Genomic DNA, 18512 nt, shown 5'->3' with positions numbered 1-18512 from the left:
GTCAATCCCCGTTGAGGAAAAATTACTGTCGCTAATTCGCTTTTCAACCAAGGTGCATGAATGGAGAAAACTGGCAACTCTTATTAGAAAAGGTTCAATAATAGATACTAATTGTTCTAGTTAACTTCATTGGTCCTCCAAGAGTTGCTTATATACACAAAAGTATGTGGACACCCCTTCAAATGAGTGGATTCTGCTTTTTCAGCCACACCATTTGCTGACAGGTGTATAAAAGAGTACACAGCCATGCAATCTCCATAGACAAACAATGACAGTAGAACACCCTTCCTGAAGAGCTAGTGACATTCAACGTGGCACTGTCATAGGACGCCACCTTTCCAACAAGTCAGTTCGTCAAATTTCTGCCCTGCTAGAGCTGCTCATCAACTGTAAGTGCTGTTATTGTGAAGTGGAAATGTCTAGGAGCAACAACGGCTCAGCCGCAAAGTGGTAGGCCACACAAGCTACCTGCCGAATGCATAATGCCAACTATAAAGTTTGGTGGAGGAGGAATAATGGTCTGGGGCTGTTTTTCATGGTTCAGACTAGGCCCATTAGTTCCAGTGAAGGGAAATCTTAACACTACAGCATACCATGACATTCTAGACGATTCTGTGCTTCCGACTTTGTGGCATACAGTTTGGGGAAGGCCGTTTCCTGTTTCAGCATGACAATGCCCGCGTGCACAAAGCGAGGTCCATACAGAAATGGTTTGTCGAGATAGGTGTGGAAGAACTTGACTGGCCTGCACGGAGCCCTGACCTCAACCCCATTGAACACCTTTGGGATGAATTGGAACGTCGACTGCAAGCCAGGTCTAATCACCCAACATCAGTGACTGACCTCACTAATGCTCGTTGCTGAATGGAAGCAAGTCCCCACAGCAATGTCTCAACATCTAGTGGAAAGCCTTCCATCTTAGAAGAGTGGAGGCTGTTATAGCAACAAAGGGGGGCCCAACTCCATATTAATGCCCATGATTTTAGAATGAGATGCTCGACGAGCAGGTGTTCACATACTTTTGGTAATGTAGCTTTTACAATTCCTATACTGTAGTCTCATTTTAGAGATGGCACTTAACACTGGCACACTTAACACAAAATTAACTTTCAACTTCAGACTGCATTGCAAGCAATGTTAAAACCAAGTAAAAAATATATCTTCTTGTAGTGCAAACATCACCACTCAACAAAATAACCACCATTGATTGCATTTGCTATGTTTTTTAAATACCTTTTTTGTCTTTAATGTATTTACAAGCTTTTAATTTGCTCTGTAGATCTGAAGTATTACAAGCGCTTCATGTTCAGCAACCCTGGCATTTGCTTTTTAAACTTGCGTTTTGCTTATTTCATTTGAATGCATCTATTGTTCATTGTTGTTTATTTATGTTCATGTGATGTTCTTTTGTGGACTGATTTGCATTGCCTCTTGGGAAGTTTACATACATATCACATAGAGAGCAAGCCAAAGCAGAGGAAACACTTCCTGTGATTAATCACTGATAACCATTGACGTCTTATGACGTCAGTTGTCCCTGTGCATTCACTCTCTGCCTTCCCCTACATTCCAAAATAACTTTTTACCCTGTTTTCAACCAAACAACATGGAATCCAGGGAGGCTATTTATTTCACAATTATTATTGTTATTATAATTAATATTGTTATTTCTATTCATCATCAATGTTCTCCTCATTGTGAGCATCTGCAAATGTTAAATAAACGTCCATTTTTGCAGTCCTTAAAAAAATAATAAATTAAAGAGTTCGGAACCTATGTATCTTTAAGTCTCTTCTTAAAAAGTAACAAAAGAAAAGTAAGTTAAAATTTAAAACAAAAATATTTTCTATGTATAATACAGGTATTTAGTGCTTCCGCCATTAGAAGTCAAACTCAAAATGGCGGCATGTCTCAGAACCATACCGCAGAAAAAATTCCAGCCGTATACATGTCATTCTGCCCGCACGCATTTTGTAGGTTTGTCCTTTTGTTCTGCTACGAGGATGCAGTTATTCTATGTAGCAACAGCTGGCCTCTTGTCCTGGGGCTTGCAGCGGTCACCTGCTCCCTTGTCAATTATCCTCCGACTCTTCCTCGGCCTCCCTCAGCCAGGTGAAGAAAGCGGTTACAGACTTGAGAGCCACACCTTTGCCCAGCTGCTCCGCAGGGTCCTTGCTGGTCTCCCACTTGTAAAAAGCGTCCTCCGAGATGACGTCCTCGTCATACAGACAGTCAAAGAACATCCGGAGCAGGTCTGGAGAGACAGAGGGGAAAGGGCTATAATAACCAAATCCCATGGCTTAAAGCTAGAATCCTTAATTGAAACGATAAGTGGCTCCCCGTCTTTGTTTTGGTAAAAAGCTGAGGGATGGGCCTGGAGAAATGTAACCACTCAAATTCATAGACAGAGCTATGTATGCAAGGACTAACCATCAACTATCAACATTTGAGTGGTTAAATTCAAAGATTTAACCATGTTATATTTGTATTGTTTACAAACATTGGAGTAAAACAAGCTTATTTCGGGTTCTGATTGGGTACGACAATTAAACTAAGCTCATGAGGGATTTATAAGATATATTATTCAAGAATAACATTTTATTTAAATCATTCATTTATAATTCCAAAAATGTATGGAGCAACTAAGGATTCTAGCTTAAAATGAGTCTGTTTTAATAGTAAGTTTGTGAAGACATTTCTATATAATAGCAATGGCTGCATGAAATAAAACCATGTCTTCAGGGCGGCAGGTAGCCGAGCATATAGAGCGTAGGATCAATAACCGAAAGGTTGCTGGTTCAGATACCTGAGCCGACAAGGTGTAAAATCTGTCGATGGGCCCTTGAGAAAAGGCACTTAACCCCAATTTGATCCAGGGGCGCCGTACTATTATGTCTGACCCTGTAAAACCAAACAATTTACTGCACTGATCTGATGTATGTGACAAAAAAACATTTTAGTTTTGTCAAGAATAAAAAAGTAAATGTAAAATGGTTCTGTGCAGGGCGGGAGACAGAACCGTGCTTATATCTTTATAGTGAATCTTCAGGTTTAACGTTCTAAGTGGGATGTTACTTACTAGGAGGCTGATCTAGTGTGACTATCAGCGCCTGAAGTGCATAAAGTGCTTGTAGCTGTCGCTCAGTGTCTGAGTTAAGGTACTTGAGTAATACGGGCAATCTCCTCTGAATGATGGCTACGTCCACTCGACAGGAAGTGCTTTCATCTACACAAGAAACAAAGATGGAGAAAATGATTGTGAACTGCTCTAGCTATATAATATATACAAAACAATGGACTGTCCCTAGCTAAACGAATGACAGCTTACCTTTCACCGCTGCCTTACACACAGCAGTCATCAGAGCTCTCAGGAACAGAGACGAGCTCATCTGAGATTCATCTAGATTTGCCTGGGATGTGGCGGACAACAGTGGAGCACAATGGAGCTCCGGTTAGACATGGGAAAGCTGCACGAAATCAGTGCCTGGATCTCTGACACTTCACTTGAAATATGCAACACTATGTATTTATAATCCAATATGTGTATGACAAAGCCAAACGTGGCTGTGCTGGGTTGTGTGGTGGGCTTTTAATGTTACAGTTCGTACCTCTACCCAGTCAAAGATCTGCTCATCACTGGCCATGTCCTCCAGCAGGAGTCTCTCCAGCTGCCGGTTGAGCAACTCGGGGGACAATTCCATCGCAGAGAGGGCTGCCTCAGGGCTGGAGCAGTCCGCCACAGTGAACTGGAGCTTCTGACAGGAGGAGGGGAGACGGAGAGGAGAGAAGGTTTAGGTTGCTGTGAAACCGTTTGTTGGGATGCCTCCATGCCGTAATACAAGGTGTCTATCTCACTAACCTGCTGTGAGATGAAATTCTGGACGTCCTCTTCCTCTGGCAGGAAGTCACTCCAGCTGAGGCCCGACTTTCTCCACAAAGTGCCTACTTTCCTATGGCTCTGTGTGGGAGACAGACAGGACAACATGTCAGAACCCTGGTATCCAATAGTTAATGGGTTTGCTGACTTGATATCTCACTCGCACCCTGACAAAAGTCATGCAAAAATATCCAACAGCTATATTAACAAGATGCTGTGTGATATTCTCTCTCAGGTCAGAAGAGCTAAAGGGTTAAAACATTCTTTCAGAAATATTAGAGGAAAAAATAACTAGAGGAGAAAAACACACACAATGTAACTTACCATTTGTTTGCATAGTATGTGCAGTATTTCAGAAAATAAGACCCCAGCTCTTCCAACAGGAAGTAAAGGTTTGCTTAATTCACTGTGGACAAAGAGAAAAGCATTAGATGTCTCCAGCGGTTCAATCCCGCCCAACTGTTTTCCTTCATATCACAGTTTACAGAAAGCAGGGAATGTAGGTGTGAGAGCCAACATCAACACTCCATAATGAAAGAACTGCGATAGCAACAAGCAGCAATCCTTGACAGAGGGAACGGAATGGGGTACATTTTACTCATCCTGTAGACTATGTGAGATCTGAATAAATGTGGGTTGCATGTGGACTTATCTGATAAGCTCTGTTAATGCAATAGTAACCCCCTCTTGATCCCCATAGCTTTACAGGGAGATAACAATACAATATTGTTGTGCTGTAGAGTAGCAGTGTTACCTAAAGAGCTCTCTCATAGAGAAGCCCCCGTCTCTCAGCACAGGGCTGAGCAGCTCGGCCAGATACAGCCAGATATGGGGAATGTCAATGGCCATGTCATCCGCCAGTTCAAGGGTGTCAGCAAACCTGAAGGAAACACAGATATTCTGATGAGACAGCCATTTTAGATACAGCACAGTTGTTAGATGACACAGCTTGAATGAGAGCAGATGGATATGTAGGTAGGCTGACCCTTTGAAGAACTGGTGCTTGGGCAGTGTGCCCTGATGCACTAACTGGAAGAGGAGCTGGCCCATGTGGTCCCGTGTGATCTGACTGCGCTCCAGGGTGGACTCCACCCCCACACGAACAAACACGTGGAGCTGAGAGGACAGGTCCAGCTCGTTCACACACTGCACAGCCTCCTACAGAGAATACAAACACACATCTTGGTGTTACAAACTTCATGAAGAAAGTAAAATACAAAAGCATGCACATACAGTATGTAGCATTATTAAAGAGGACCGGGCACAGATTAAGCACCATCAAATGGGAAGAATATGACAAAAGAAAATAATTTTGTGACAAGCGAGCACATACAGTAACAGTCAAAAGTTTGTACACACCTACTCATACCAGGGTTTATTTATTTAAAAAATAATAATATTGAAGACATCAAAACTATGAAATATCACATATGGAATCATGTAGTAACCAAAAAAAGTGTTAAACAAATCAAAATCTATTTTATATTTGAGATTCTTCAAAGTAGCCACCCTTTGCCTTGATGACAGCTTTGCACACTCTTTCTGAGAGTTTGTGCAAACCCACAGTTTCATCGCTGTCCGGGTGGCTGGTCTCAGACAATCACACAGTGAAGAAGCCGGATGTGGAGATCCAGGGCTGGCATGGTTACATGTGGTCTGCGGTTGTGAAGCTGGTTAGACATATTGCCAAGTTCTCTAAAACGACATTGGATGCAGCTTATGGTAGAGAAATTAACATTAAATTCTCTGGCAACAGCTTTGGTGGACATTCCTGCAGTCAGCATGCCAATTGCACGCTCCATCAACTTGAGACATCCGTGGCATTGTGTTGTGTGACAAAACTGCACGTTAGAGCCTTTTATTGTCCACAGCACAAGGTGCATTTGTGTAATAATTATGCTGTTTAATCAGCTTCTTGATATGCTACACTGGTCAGGTGGCTGGATTATCTTGGCAAAGGAGAAATGCTCACTACCAGGGATGTAAACAAATTTGTGCACAACATTTGAGAGAAATGTTTTTTGTGTATTTTTTATTTTTATGGATGCCAATTAGCTGCTGCAAAGGCAGCATCTACACTTCCTGAGGTCCAGCAAAATTAAGGCAGTTATATAATTGTAAAAACTTTACAATACATTCATAACAGATTTCACAACACACTAAGTGTGCGCCCTCAGGTCCCTACTCCACTGCCACATATCTACAACACAAAATCCATGTGTACAGTGCATATGTTATCATGTGTGCTTTCAAATATAATTATTTTAGTTTTGAAATATTGAGGACTAACTTATTCCTTGCCACCCATTCTGAAACTAACTGCAGCTCTTTTAAGTGTTGCAGTCATTTCAGTCGCTGTAGTAGCTGACGTGTATAGTGTTGAATCATCCACATACATAGACACACTGGCTTTACTCAAAGCCAGTAGCATGTCGTTAGTAAAGATTGAAAAAAGTAAGGGGCCTAGACAGTTGCCCTGAGAAATTCCTGATTTGATCTGTATTATGTTGGAGAGGCTTCCACTACAGAACACCCTCTGTGTTTTGTTAGACAGTTAACTTGTAATCCACAATAGAGCAGAGGGTGTAAAGCCATAACACAAGTTTTTACAGCAGCAGACTATGATCGATAATGTCCAAAGCCACACTGAAGTTTAACAAAACAAACCCCCCCCAATTTTTCATCAGACATTTCTCTCAGCCAATCAGTAATTTGTGTAAGTGCTGTGCTTGTTGAGTGTCCTTCCCTATAAGCATGCTGAAATGCTGTTGACAATTTGTTTACTGTAAAATAGCATTGTATCTGGTCAAACACCATTTTCCCAAAAACTTTACTAAGGGTTGGTAACAGGCTGATTGGTTGGCTATTTGAGCCAGTAAAGAGGGCTTTACTATTCTTAGGTAGTGGAATGACTTTTGCTTCCCTCCAGGCCGGAGGGCACACACTTTCTAGTAGGCTTCAATTGAAGATATGGCAAATAGGAGTGGCAATATCATCCGCTATTATCCATCCAAGTTGTCAGACCCTGGTGGTTAGTCATTGTTGATAGACAATTTTTTCACCTCTTCCACTCACACACTAATTCTTGTCTTTCATAATTTGGTCAGATATACTTGGATGTGTAGTGTCAGCGTTTTTTGCTGGCATGTCCTGCCTAACTTTGCTAACCTTGACAATGAAAAAATCATTAAAGTAGTTGGCAATATCAGTGGGTTTTGTGATGAATGAGCCATCTGATTCAATGAATGATGGAGCCGAATTTGCCTTTTTTCCCAAAATGTAATTTACTTCCCCAGACAAAGAGGGCTCCATTGGAAAATTCATCTGGGACTAACTTCGTTAGCAGCCATTACCATTTCTGGGATCTTTTAATTCAGCTCATGAAACCAACACATGTTGCATTTATATTTTTGTTCAATATAAATAGATAAGCTAGCTATAGTCTTAGCCATGTAACGGGACTGCATAGCTAGATTGATTGTGTTGAGTTTCCCCAATCAATTTACTTTGTGTTTTTTCTCTCAAAATAATGGGTCAGTGAAACTGAAACAGTTCATCCCCTGAATGGATGGAGGCAGCAAAGACATGTACTAGCTGTGATTTACAACCTGATAGCAATATTTAATAGACTACCTAGCGATTTACTGGTGAATTGTATTAAGCATCCATTTAATTCTGCAAACAATGCCTTACTCTATGTAATGGAATTTTGAGTCAAATAGAAACTCTTATAAAGTTGGTTTTGAAGCATAAACAGCGAATTTGATATTTTAGACCGATATTATGATTATCTGTGTTTAAAGCAGTTCAGATGGTGTCAGTTCCACTTTAAATGACTGTACCTTATAGTCGTTGATGTGCAAGAACTCGTCAATGATAGCTTTGGACTTCCTCTCCATCTCCTCCTCAGAGAGGGCAGGTATGTCTGGAGACTGGGCAACCACAGGCTCTGCTTTCACTGCAGGGGGAAACAACACTGTTACAAGAGCGCTCCCCTACTAGAGAGAGAGAGTGTGTGTGTGTGTGTGTGTGTGTGTGTGTCCCCACTGACTCTGTGTGTTTAGTCATTGTATGTCTCTAGAACTGGGTTTTGTTGCCTTACCAGGCTCCCTGGCTCTGCTGCACTCTGGCTCAGTCTTGTCCTCGCTGATGCTGAGCCTCCTGATGCTCTCCTGCTCTCTGCGGGGCTCCTCGGGACTCAGAGCCGGGCTCGCCAGCAGCTCTTTGGCACTGACACCTCGAACGAAGGAACCAGGCCGCGATGGGGCTGAGCTCAAGGGCTTCTCGCTTCGCTCTCTCCCTGCACTGCTTCGACTGAGGGAGGAGAAAACACACACAACACGAATGTTTTGCCTCAAAATAAGATGTTCAGAGACCAAATCCATTATACAAGTTTGAAAATGTGATCATTACCTGCCCAAGGTTCTTCTAGTGTCATATTCTGGGCTTTGTGCAGGTGGGGTGGTGGGTTGAGATGGGGTGGACTGGAGTGCAGAATACCGGTTTAAACTGGCGCCACCACCACCAGACCGGGATAATTCTGATGGGAGACAAGATGAAGCAACAGACATTACATTTCAACCAGAACACATTTACAGCTAATTCAACTGGATCACCAATGTGTGTGTGTGTGACACGGTATGTCTCCTTACCGGAGTCACTGGCTTTGGCCCCTCCACTGCTGCCCTTCATCCAGTTGAGTGAGGCCCGTGGTCCCAGTTGGATCTTCTCATCCATCTGAGGCTAGACAGGATGATGACAAACAGTTCACCTTCCAATACTCATATCATTTGATCTGGGCCAACAATGCAATAATGACTAACAAACTCTGAGAATGTAGAGCTGCCTCATACATCATTGGTACTGACACACAGAGGACTGTCTGGGTTTCTAACATATTTCATCCAGCAGGGGGTGCCATGCTCCAGTATGCAAGGCTTTGTGTGGTTGTACCGCAACTATCCAGCAGGTGGAGATGTATTATTTCACCACTAGTACAATATCACGAGGACAGGGATGTGCGCCACATAGAAGTATTAATGAAGAACCACAGGATTCCTATAAGTGAGAAAATAGCTGATGCGGTGTAATGTCTACAGTACAGCACAGTAGTGTTTCATCTACTAGTTGGCATTGTATGGCAGTTGGGAAGACCATGGACCTAATACGAATGCAAACACGTCCAGGAAGACTTGTGCTTGCAGACCAATGAGGACACAAATCTTCATTAATGGGGTAAACATAACTCAAAATGTCAGGCTGACTTATGTCATCCAACTTGTAAAGACTTGAAGGAACCAAACATCAATTATTGTCCAACGCCCGCTTGACCCTATCCCCTCCTCTCTTCTCCAGACCATTTCCGGAGACCTTCTCCCTTACCTCACCCCGCTCATCAACTCATCCTTGTCCGCTGGCTACGTCCCTTCCGTCTTCAAGAGAGCGAGAGTTGCACCCCTTCTCAAAAAACCTACACTCGATCCCTCCGATGTCAACAACTACAGACCAGTATCCCTTCTTTCTTTTCTCTCCAAAACTCTTGAGCGTGCCGTCCTTGGCCAGCTCTCTTGCTATCTCTTTCAGAATGACCTTCTTGATCCAAATCAGTCAGGTTTCAAGACTGGTCATTCAACTGAGACTGCTCTTCTCTGTGTCACGGAGGCTCTCCGCACTGCTAAAGCTAACTCTCTCTCCTCTGCCCTCATCCTTCTAGACCTATCTGCTGCCTTTGATACTGTGAACCATCAGATCCTCCTCTCCACCCTCTCCGAGTTGGGCATCTCCGGCGCGGCTCACTCTTGGATTGCGTCCTACCTGACAGGTCGCTCCTACCAGGTGGCGTGGCGAGAATCCGTCTCCGCACCACGTGCTCTCACCACTGGTGTCCCCCAGGGCTCAGTTCTAGGCCCTCTCCTATTCTCGCTATACACCAAGTCACTTGGCTCTGTCATATCCTCACATGGTCTCTCCTATCATTGCTACGCAGATGACACACAATTAATCTTCTCCTTTCCCCCTTGTGATAACCAGGTGGCGAATCGCATCTCTGCATGTCTGGCAGACATATCAGTGTGGATGACGGATCACCACCTCAAGCTGAACCTTGGCAAGACGGAGCTGCTCTTCCTCCCGGGGAAGGACTGCCCGTTCCATGATCTCGCCATCACGGTTGACAACTCCATTGTGTCCTCCTCCCAGAGTGCTAAGAGCCTTGGCGTGACCCTGGACAACACCTTGTCGTTCTCCGCTAACATCAAGGCGGTGACCCGATCGTGTCGGTACATGCTCTACAACATTCGCAGAGTACGACCCTGCCTCACACAGGAAGCGGCGCAGGTCCTAATCCAGGCACTTGTCATCTCCCGTCTGGATTACTGCAACTCGCTGTTGGCGGGGCTCCCTGCCTGTGCCATCAAACCTCTACAACTCATCCAGAACACCGCAGCCCGTCTGGTGTTCAACCTTCCCAAGTTCTCTCACGTCACCCCGCTCCTCCGCACACTCCACTGGCTTCCAGTTGAAGCTCGCATCTGCTACAAGACCATGGTGCTTGCCTACGGAGCTGAGGGGAACGGCACCTCCGTACCTTCAGGCTCTGATCAGTCCCTACACCCAAAGAAGGGCACTGCGTTCATCCACCTCTGGCCTGCTCGCCTCCCTACCTCTGCGTAAGCACAGTTCCCGCTCAGCCCAGTCAAAACTGTTCGCTGCTCTGGCACCCCAATGGTGGAACAAGCTCCCTCACGACGCCAGGACAGCGGAGTCAATCACCACCTTCCGGAGACACCTGAAACCCCACCTCTTTAAGGAATACCTGGGATAGGATTAAGTAATCCTTCTAACCCTCCCCCCCAAAAAAGATATAGATGTACTATTGTAAAGTGGTTGTTCCACTGGATATCATATGGTGAATGCACCAATTTGTAAGTCGCTCTGGATAAGAGCGTCGGCTAAATGACGTAAATGTAAATGTAATTAAAATAGAGTACACTTAAACACCAGTGAACCTCCATGGTAAACCATCCAAAAGTTGAGGTCTACAGGTGTTTTTGGGGCTGACCTTGGAGATCTTGGGGATCTTGGTGGGATCGATGGTCCTGCTGTTCTTGGTCATGGGCACAGTGTTCCAGGTCTCCTCTCTCTGCTGCACACGCTGCTCCCTCTGCTGTTCTCTCTGCTGCTCTCTCTGCTGCTGCTCTGGAGAACAGAGGGAACACACACGGGGGATGAGATGTTAATGGGTTTATTAAAAAACAACTCAAATAGTGACAACATCAACTCCTCATGCCCCAGTCTTGAGAGAATACAATGGGGTAGGTTGACAGATGGGAGAGAGTGGGGGAGCCTTCTGTCCACTGTGGGCCACTGTAGCATCTCTGAGTCTGCAAGTTATGGGGAGGGGATTCCAGTGTGGCTGTAAGCCTTAAAGAGGATTTAGCCCATGGTCCTGGCTGACCTGGCCTTCTCTTGGTGTCCTTGGAGAGCAGCTGCTGGTGCACCTTCCTCTGCTCCTCCTGCTCTTCGATCTTGGCCTCTTTGTGGATCTGCTCGATGGTCTTGGGTCCCTGGTCAGCTCTCCTGGACACCCAGTTGTGCTGGGGAAAAAGAGCAGTGTTAGACCTACGCAAGGAGTTTCCTCAGTGAAACAATCTGGTGTTTTGAATTAGTGAACTGTGTACAACATAATTGGCCAACAGTCACATAGCCCCAATGGCACAGTAGTATTGTGTGGAGGGCTGTGCAGAATGTTTAATTCTATGCTGAAATCTCACTGATTAGAATCTCACCGATTGTTTTCTTCCTCAGATCTAATTATTGGTGTGCTCAGGGAGCCTGCATGAAATGGAGGTACTGAAAATGAGCATTCTGATTCACTGTAATGGAAAATACATCCTCACAGCTGAGCTGGACAGAACACACACAACCACAAATCTAAAGAATGCATGCATGCACGCACATATCCCCACCGCTCCCGCCCCACCAACACAGAGGGAGATGCGCACACAACTTACCAATCGGAGATCTATCACGTCTTGCAGCATAAACCGTATCCGAGACGATGTCTTCCGCTCCTTGACAATTTTCTCCATCTGATTGAAATACTGATCCATGCGAGGCTATGACAAGAAAGAGAGCAATTAAGGGTCAATGCAAAGTGGTGTATTAATACATTTTCACTTTTCACTCCAGTGGACAGCCAGACGCTCTCAATTAATTTCATTCCACTCCATTAAGCAATTCAATGTGCACTTTATTTCTTGGAACAATAATTTTGATGTACACTGAACAAAAATATAAACACAACATGCAATTTCAAAGATTTTACTGAGTTACTATTTGTAAACGCTGATCCAGAGCATCCCAAACATGCTCAATAAGTGACATGTCTGGTGAGTATGCAGGCCATAGAAGAACTGGGACATTTTCAGCTTCCAGGAATTGTGTACAGATCCTTGCGACATGTGGCCGTGGTTTATCATGCTGAAACATGTTATGGTGGCGGATGAATGGCAAGACAAATGGGCCTCAGGATCTTGTTGCTTTCAAATTGCCATTGATAAAATGCAATTGTGTTCATTGTCCGTAGCTCATGCCTGCCCATACCATAACCCCACCGCCACCATGGAGCACTCCGTTCACAACATTGACATCAGGAAACTGCTTGCCCACATGACGCTGTCTGCCATCTGCCCAGTACAGTTGAAACCGGATTCATCAGTGACGAGCACACTTCTCCAGCGTGCCAGTGGCCATCGAAGGTTAACACTTGCCCACTGAAGATGGTTACGACGCCAAACTGCAGTCAGGTGAAGACCCTGGTGAGGACGACTAACACACAGATGTGCTTCCCTGAGACGGTTTCTGAAGGTTTGTGCAGAAATTCTTCGGTTGTGCAAACCCACAGTTTTATCAGCTGTCCGAGTAGCTGGTCTCAAACGATCCCGCAGGTAAAGAAGCCGGATGTGGCGGTCCTGGGCTGGCGTGGTTACACAGGGTCTGCGGTTGTGAGGCCGTTCGGACATACTGCCAAATTCTCTAAAATGATGTTGGAGGTGGCTTATGGTAGAGAAATAAACATTCAATTATTTGGCAACAGCTCTGGTGGACATTCCTTCAGTCAGAATGCCAATTGCACGCTCCCTCAAAACTTGAGACATCTGGGCATTGTTTAGTGAAAAAACTGCACTTGTTAGAGTGGTCTTTTATTGTGCACCTGTGTAATGATCATGCTGTTTAATCAGCTTCTTGATATGCCCCACCTGTCAGGTGAATGGATTATCTTGGCAAAAGATAAATGCTCACTAACAGGGATGTAAACAAATTTGTGCACAAAGAAATAAGCTTTTGTGCATATGGAACATTTCTGGGATCTTTAAACTTTACAGTGAAATACTTTACTTACGAGACCATTCCCAACAGTGCAGTTAAAAAGTGATACATATATTTGCTAAATAAAAAAGAAATAGTAACACAAAAACATTAACAAGACTATTTACAAGGAGAACCAGTACCGAGTCAATGTGCAGGGGTAATACAGTATGTACATGTGGGTAGGGGTAAAAGTGACTAGGCAATCAGGATATATAATAAACAGAGTAACAGCAGCGTATGTGAAGTGTGTAAGTGTGTTTGTGTGCGCCGTCAATATGGATGCGTGTGTGTTTAGCATATGTAGTGTGTTGCAGAGTCAGCGTAGTATGAGTGAGGACCACAGAGTCTTAAAACTCTGGCAGAGCCCAAAAGGGAGAACACTTTTGTACATGTCTAGGAGCCATTCCTTTGGCCAGCAGCAGGTTAAAACAGGCCAGACAACAGCAGACAAGAGGGAACAGTGAGATGTCTTCAACCATGTCTCTTCACCCACATCCCTGCAGCCCTCAGAGGCATCCCCATACCACTAGCTGGAATTCATTTAAGCCCCCTCCTCTCCCCTGCCCATCCCTATAGCTCACCTTGGCCTTCTCAAAGTCCAGGTCTTTGCCAATGGTGGTGAGCAGCCTGCACAGGCACTCCAGCGATTCCTCGTCGTGGTTCTTCAGCAGCTTGACCACACAGTCGTGCATGATGGCCTCTGTCAGCATCTTGAGTTTGAACAGCTCCCCGATGAACCTGATATTTCCTATGGAGCGCCGGCGGGCCTTGTCCTTGGCCTCCTCCAGCTCCAACCGTAGTCTCTCTTGATCACTGGACTGGAAAGGAGATGGAGTAGATTGTCAGACCTAACAGCAAACCCCACACTAACTATTCAACTAACATCAGTAACTGACTGGATCCCATAGAGTTCTCTGCTCTGTATTCCCCTACTAGGGACAGTAGGTTACAGACCGGTTGGTGATCTGGGTAGTGTGTGTGTGTCAGGTGATCCGGGTACCTGTGCAGAGTCGAGCTCCTTCTGTTTCCTCTCAAACACCACGTCGTCCACCTTGTCCCGCTCAAACTCCTTCTGACAGCGGTTGAGCAGAAGCTTACGGAAGTTCACTGTGGTGTTGGGTTTGTCCGTCATGGGCACTTTAAGCTGGAGAGCAACCGAGATAAGTAACAATTTGGTTAGAGGGGAAGAAATATGGAGGAAACACTTTGAATTGAATGGGAGATGGTGTCGAAAGAGTGAAAAGGGGGGCAGAAATATACATTTAGGGACATTTTGCTGAATGTGTATGAGGCTTTAGAGGACCCATGCATACACAGATTATATTTTGATGTTGGCTAGCAGCATTCAGAGGAACCACAAGTAATCATGTCTGAACGATAAAGAACTGAGCATAACATACCGTGGTGAGGCAGCGGCACATGTTCCCGTAGGCCACAGAGAAGCCGGGCTCGTCGATGGCCTTCTCAAAGACCAGGTCGATGACGCCCTTGAGGCGCTCCTCCGTGTCGATGGTAAGGTCCGTCACCTGCTTCATCAGCTGGTTGAACATCTGAGGCGTCAGTTTGTTGAGGATGCTGCGCACCTTCCGGAAGAGCTCCTGACACGGCAACAACATCCTCATAATTTATTGAGGTGAACATTCATTCACTCACACTTCATTTCATCTTCGGTCTCTTGACAACTCCTTGGTCACAACATTTCTTTCCTGTGTGGAGCGACTGCTGAAGAAACGTATAATATCTTGTAGTTGAGTACGGTGTGTGTTTTTGACTGTGTGGTTGTGTCTGATGAAAGGTTGGGCTCATCCTACCTGTGTTGTAATGACCTCAGGGTCGTCTGATGGCCCCGCCCTCTTCATGCCAGGTTTCCAGGCGTTCTCGGCCTTCTTCAGCTGCACCTCGTCGTTCGCCGACACGTTCAGGATAATCTTCCTGGGTGGGGGCCGCCGGGCACCCCCCCCCATGTTCATCATCTGCTGGAGGACAGAGAGGAGACAGCACAACTCGTCACTTCTGCAGTTCACCACCAACAAAACACAATATCGCCAAGACGCCAAGGTTGTGCGTTGATGTTCAATTTACGACTTTCCTTGAATGAGCACGACTTTGGGAAATGACTCATATCTAGCAAACCAACAAGAGGTGCAAATAATTCCCCATGATTCATTTATCTCACTATGATACCAGCCCAGCGATGTTGTTTGTTACCATACCAGAAGACTCTGGGGAAAATTAAACGCACAAGTTAATATTCTGTGAGTGCGTGTGAGAGAGAAAGATGAGAAACACAAAGACAAGAGACATTATTTGAGAGAAAGAGGGGTGTTGTGTTGGTGTCAGGTGGAGGAGTAGTAATTACGTGAGCGTGTGCGTGACTCACTGCAGCGCCGCTGCGTCCTCCACTCATCTGCCTGCCAAAGTCAGCGAAGGCAGGTGTGAAGTCAGGGCCACGAGAGATCACCCTGGATTCCACAGCCCGGGTTGGCAGCTTGTTTTGGTTAATCTGCAGACACAGGGAGCGAGATGGTGAGCTGACAGACCAGCAGGGGGAGCAGTGATTCTCTAACACTGTGGCCCTAGCCATAGAGGAAAAGCAGTGGCTGTATAATCCAAATCAAATAATGTTTCACTGTCACATACCTCAGATAGGTGCAATAATGAATGATAATATAATGATCAATATGGTGAAAGCACATCAGAGGGAAAGGTAGGGTTACTACCATATTGCATATACCCATCAACTCTTTCAGATCTACATGAAGTGCCTGAGGTAGGGGGCTGGGAGTTGTTTCTGGCCTACCACTAGGGAGAAAGAGACTGGCCAGACTCCCCTCCCTTAGGTCTATCCCACTGGTTTTTACTGAGCGGTGGTGAATTCTCAATAACAGTCCTAGATCACCACCAACTTCGTATGTTGTTTTGTGTTTCAGCTATGCTTTCGACAAATTATGTTTAAACACATTTTGTGACTGGCACAGTGAGTGAAGTCAGAACCAGATGTGGAAGGAGGACTGAGGGGAACATTGTGGGGGAAGGGAAGGGGAAGAACAACTACAGCTCTCTCAGCTGTCCTTGACTTCCCTTAGTACTCTCCTCCAGCGAACATTTTCTCAGGGAGAAAAATATGACTCCAGGGACTGTACATCAATCATTGCCAGTCTTAATGCTCCTTTTCTGGGGCTGAATTATCAACACTGCCAAGTGTGACATAATGGCAATGTGATTTTAATCAAAACAGGATGTCTATGGGCTAGCCATTATAGGCTCCAACAGTATGTAGCCTATGTTGAGACGAGGGAGATTCATTTACCAGAAGCCTATCATTTCATAAATGACTATTAGACAATAGCTGAAAAAACCTATACATCTGGTCTTGTGCTTACTAAAGGGATCACATACGGCTACTCATACTATTTGTTCTATATAAATAAATAATCCCTGTACTTGAAAGAAAAGCCCTTTTCAAAAGCAACTTACTTTGCTAACATCTTACACTATGAATTTATAATCCTGAATATTTACTGAACCACTGTGAGGTTTAGGGGCTTGCTCACAACACATTCTGTCCACTAGGCTGAAGCTCTGCTCAGACCACTCACACACACACACCTTGTCCAGAACTACGTCACTGATCTGAGGTAGCCCGTCTGGCTTCTGTGTACAGGCAGCCATGAACTGGAAGCCCAGCAGGAAGTCCCGGTTGTACTGGCGCTTCCCGTTGGTCTCCGGCAGATCTGAGGAAACAACGAGAGGAAGAAAACAGCCCTGCTCATCTCATACTGTGCAAAGGTTGTATGAGTTGATTGTGAAAAAGTGAAAAACACGAATGAAACTGAGGCTAATAACTGCCCTCCTACCTTCCTGGAAGAGGTCTGGGGGTGCTTCTGTAGAGGCCTCCTTGTCACCAGGGGTGGCGCCACTGTCACTGCTCTCTGTCTCCGAGGTATGCCCAGCCCCGTTCCTCATGGGCTCCAGCTCAGCCTCCCCATTTTCCTCTGGGGCAGGGGGCTTTTCCTCTGCCTCCATGGCTGGAGGCGCTGCTGAGGGTGGGGGCGGGCTGCTGCTACTATGGGGCCTGGCGGGCTGCAGGGCCTGGTCTCCAGCAGCCTCCTCCACAGGCTTGAGCTCGTCCTGGGGGAGGCAAGGGAGGGAGAGGGGGTGAGATCGAGGGACATAGTGGACTTCACACAGGGGGTTTGGAACACTGATCATGATGGATAACTCCTTGCCGAGTCTTAGCTCTTCATTATAATCAGAGGGATAATATCAACACTATGCAATGCTGTCTCTCTTGGCTAAGAGTTGAGGAACGACTGACTGCATCGCTTCTGGTTTTTGTAAAGAAACAGTGTTGGAAATTCCAAATTGTTTCCATAGTCAACTTACACACACACACACACACACACACACACACACACACACACACACACACACACACACACACACACACCCCCCCCCAACAGGGGTCTTTTCATAGTCCCCAGATCTGAAACAAATTAAAGGAAATGTACAGTATTATACAGAGCCATGATTGAATGGAACCGCCATCTCATATAGCACAAGTGAACATGAAACCTGGTTAAAAAACAACAAATAAAGCAACACCTCACAGAACAACGCCTCTCCCCCATGTGGCCTACTTTTTGTGTGCATGTATTAACATGTATGTGTAACTGATCGACGTACACCAGACTGTGTGTGGAGCGGAGCTGGAACGTGCCCAATTTGACTGGAGCGCGGAGCGAGTATCCCAAAGGCTGAAGTGTCACAGCCTTCTCACCTGCTCCAATTTCGCTACAGTAGCACTTACTTCACGAGCTCAGGACATGCTCGGCCCAGCATGCATTTGTAGTCTACTTGTGTGCTGCTATAGCCCCTTGCTATAGCTACTGTCATGGAGTTCGCTAAATATTTTCATAAAGAAACTGATAAGACGCACGTGCAAAATCAAGGTGACTTACAAAGATGAAGATTGTAGCAAAATATTAAAAACCAAAAAATCTGATCTCTTAAAAGTTTTGTTAATGCTCGTTCTATTATCTACACAATAGGCTTTCATTGATTTTGGCCCAATATGCCTGACATATTACCTCTTTCAATGAGAGGTTGGAAAGAGATGGGGAGTGTCAGAACATTGTGCAAGCGCTGCTCCGTGAGCGACGAGCGGGATATCTAACCACTCACACACCATACTCATGTTTTTAAATGTATGTAAATCGTCTTTTGTCTGTAATGTGTCTTTTGATGCATGTAAGACTAGCTG

General features: G+C 45.2%; 1 protein-coding gene across 25 annotated transcripts in view; it reads right to left on the bottom strand.

Annotated features, from left to right (window-relative positions):
- Window positions 1–1217: 1217 nt before the first annotated feature.
- The window catches only part of LOC106565887 (eukaryotic translation initiation factor 4 gamma 3), a 58990-nt gene continuing 41695 nt past the window's right edge, over window positions 1218–18512 (bottom strand). For 18 of the 25 annotated variants that reach the window (XM_014133528.2, XM_014133530.2, XM_045691732.1 and 15 more), the window contains 22 exons: window positions 17107–17380; window positions 16859–16983; window positions 15609–15752; window positions 15061–15225; window positions 14650–14847; window positions 14250–14393; window positions 13831–14067; window positions 11890–11994; window positions 11334–11472; window positions 10938–11074; window positions 8530–8620; window positions 8291–8417; window positions 7980–8191; window positions 7720–7835; window positions 4863–5035; window positions 4632–4757; window positions 4202–4283; window positions 3860–3958; window positions 3609–3755; window positions 3329–3410; window positions 3080–3226; window positions 1218–2254 (listed from right to left, as the gene is read on the bottom strand). In XM_014133528.2, coding sequence (XP_013989003.2) covers window positions 2073–2254; window positions 3080–3226; window positions 3329–3410; window positions 3609–3755; window positions 3860–3958; window positions 4202–4283; window positions 4632–4757; window positions 4863–5035; window positions 7720–7835; window positions 7980–8191; window positions 8291–8417; window positions 8530–8620; window positions 10938–11074; window positions 11334–11472; window positions 11890–11994; window positions 13831–14067; window positions 14250–14393; window positions 14650–14847; window positions 15061–15225; window positions 15609–15752; window positions 16859–16983; window positions 17107–17380 — 3252 coding nt within the window. In that variant the 3' untranslated portion in view covers window positions 1218–2072. The remainder of the gene's footprint in view (window positions 2255–3079; window positions 3227–3328; window positions 3411–3608; window positions 3756–3859; window positions 3959–4201; window positions 4284–4631; window positions 4758–4862; window positions 5036–7719; window positions 7836–7979; window positions 8192–8290; window positions 8418–8529; window positions 8621–10937; window positions 11075–11333; window positions 11473–11889; window positions 11995–13830; window positions 14068–14249; window positions 14394–14649; window positions 14848–15060; window positions 15226–15608; window positions 15753–16858; window positions 16984–17106; window positions 17381–18512) is intronic. The other 7 variants (XM_014133533.2, XM_014133541.2, XM_045691738.1 and 4 more) reach the window with 3 other exon arrangements.

Source organism: Salmo salar, chromosome ssa12 (assembly GCF_905237065.1).
Source record: "Salmo salar chromosome ssa12, Ssal_v3.1, whole genome shotgun sequence".
Lineage (NCBI taxonomy): Eukaryota > Metazoa > Chordata > Actinopteri > Salmoniformes > Salmonidae > Salmo > Salmo salar.
The sequence above is the reverse complement of the archived record's forward strand: the minus strand, read 5'-3'. Positions and strand labels throughout refer to the sequence as shown.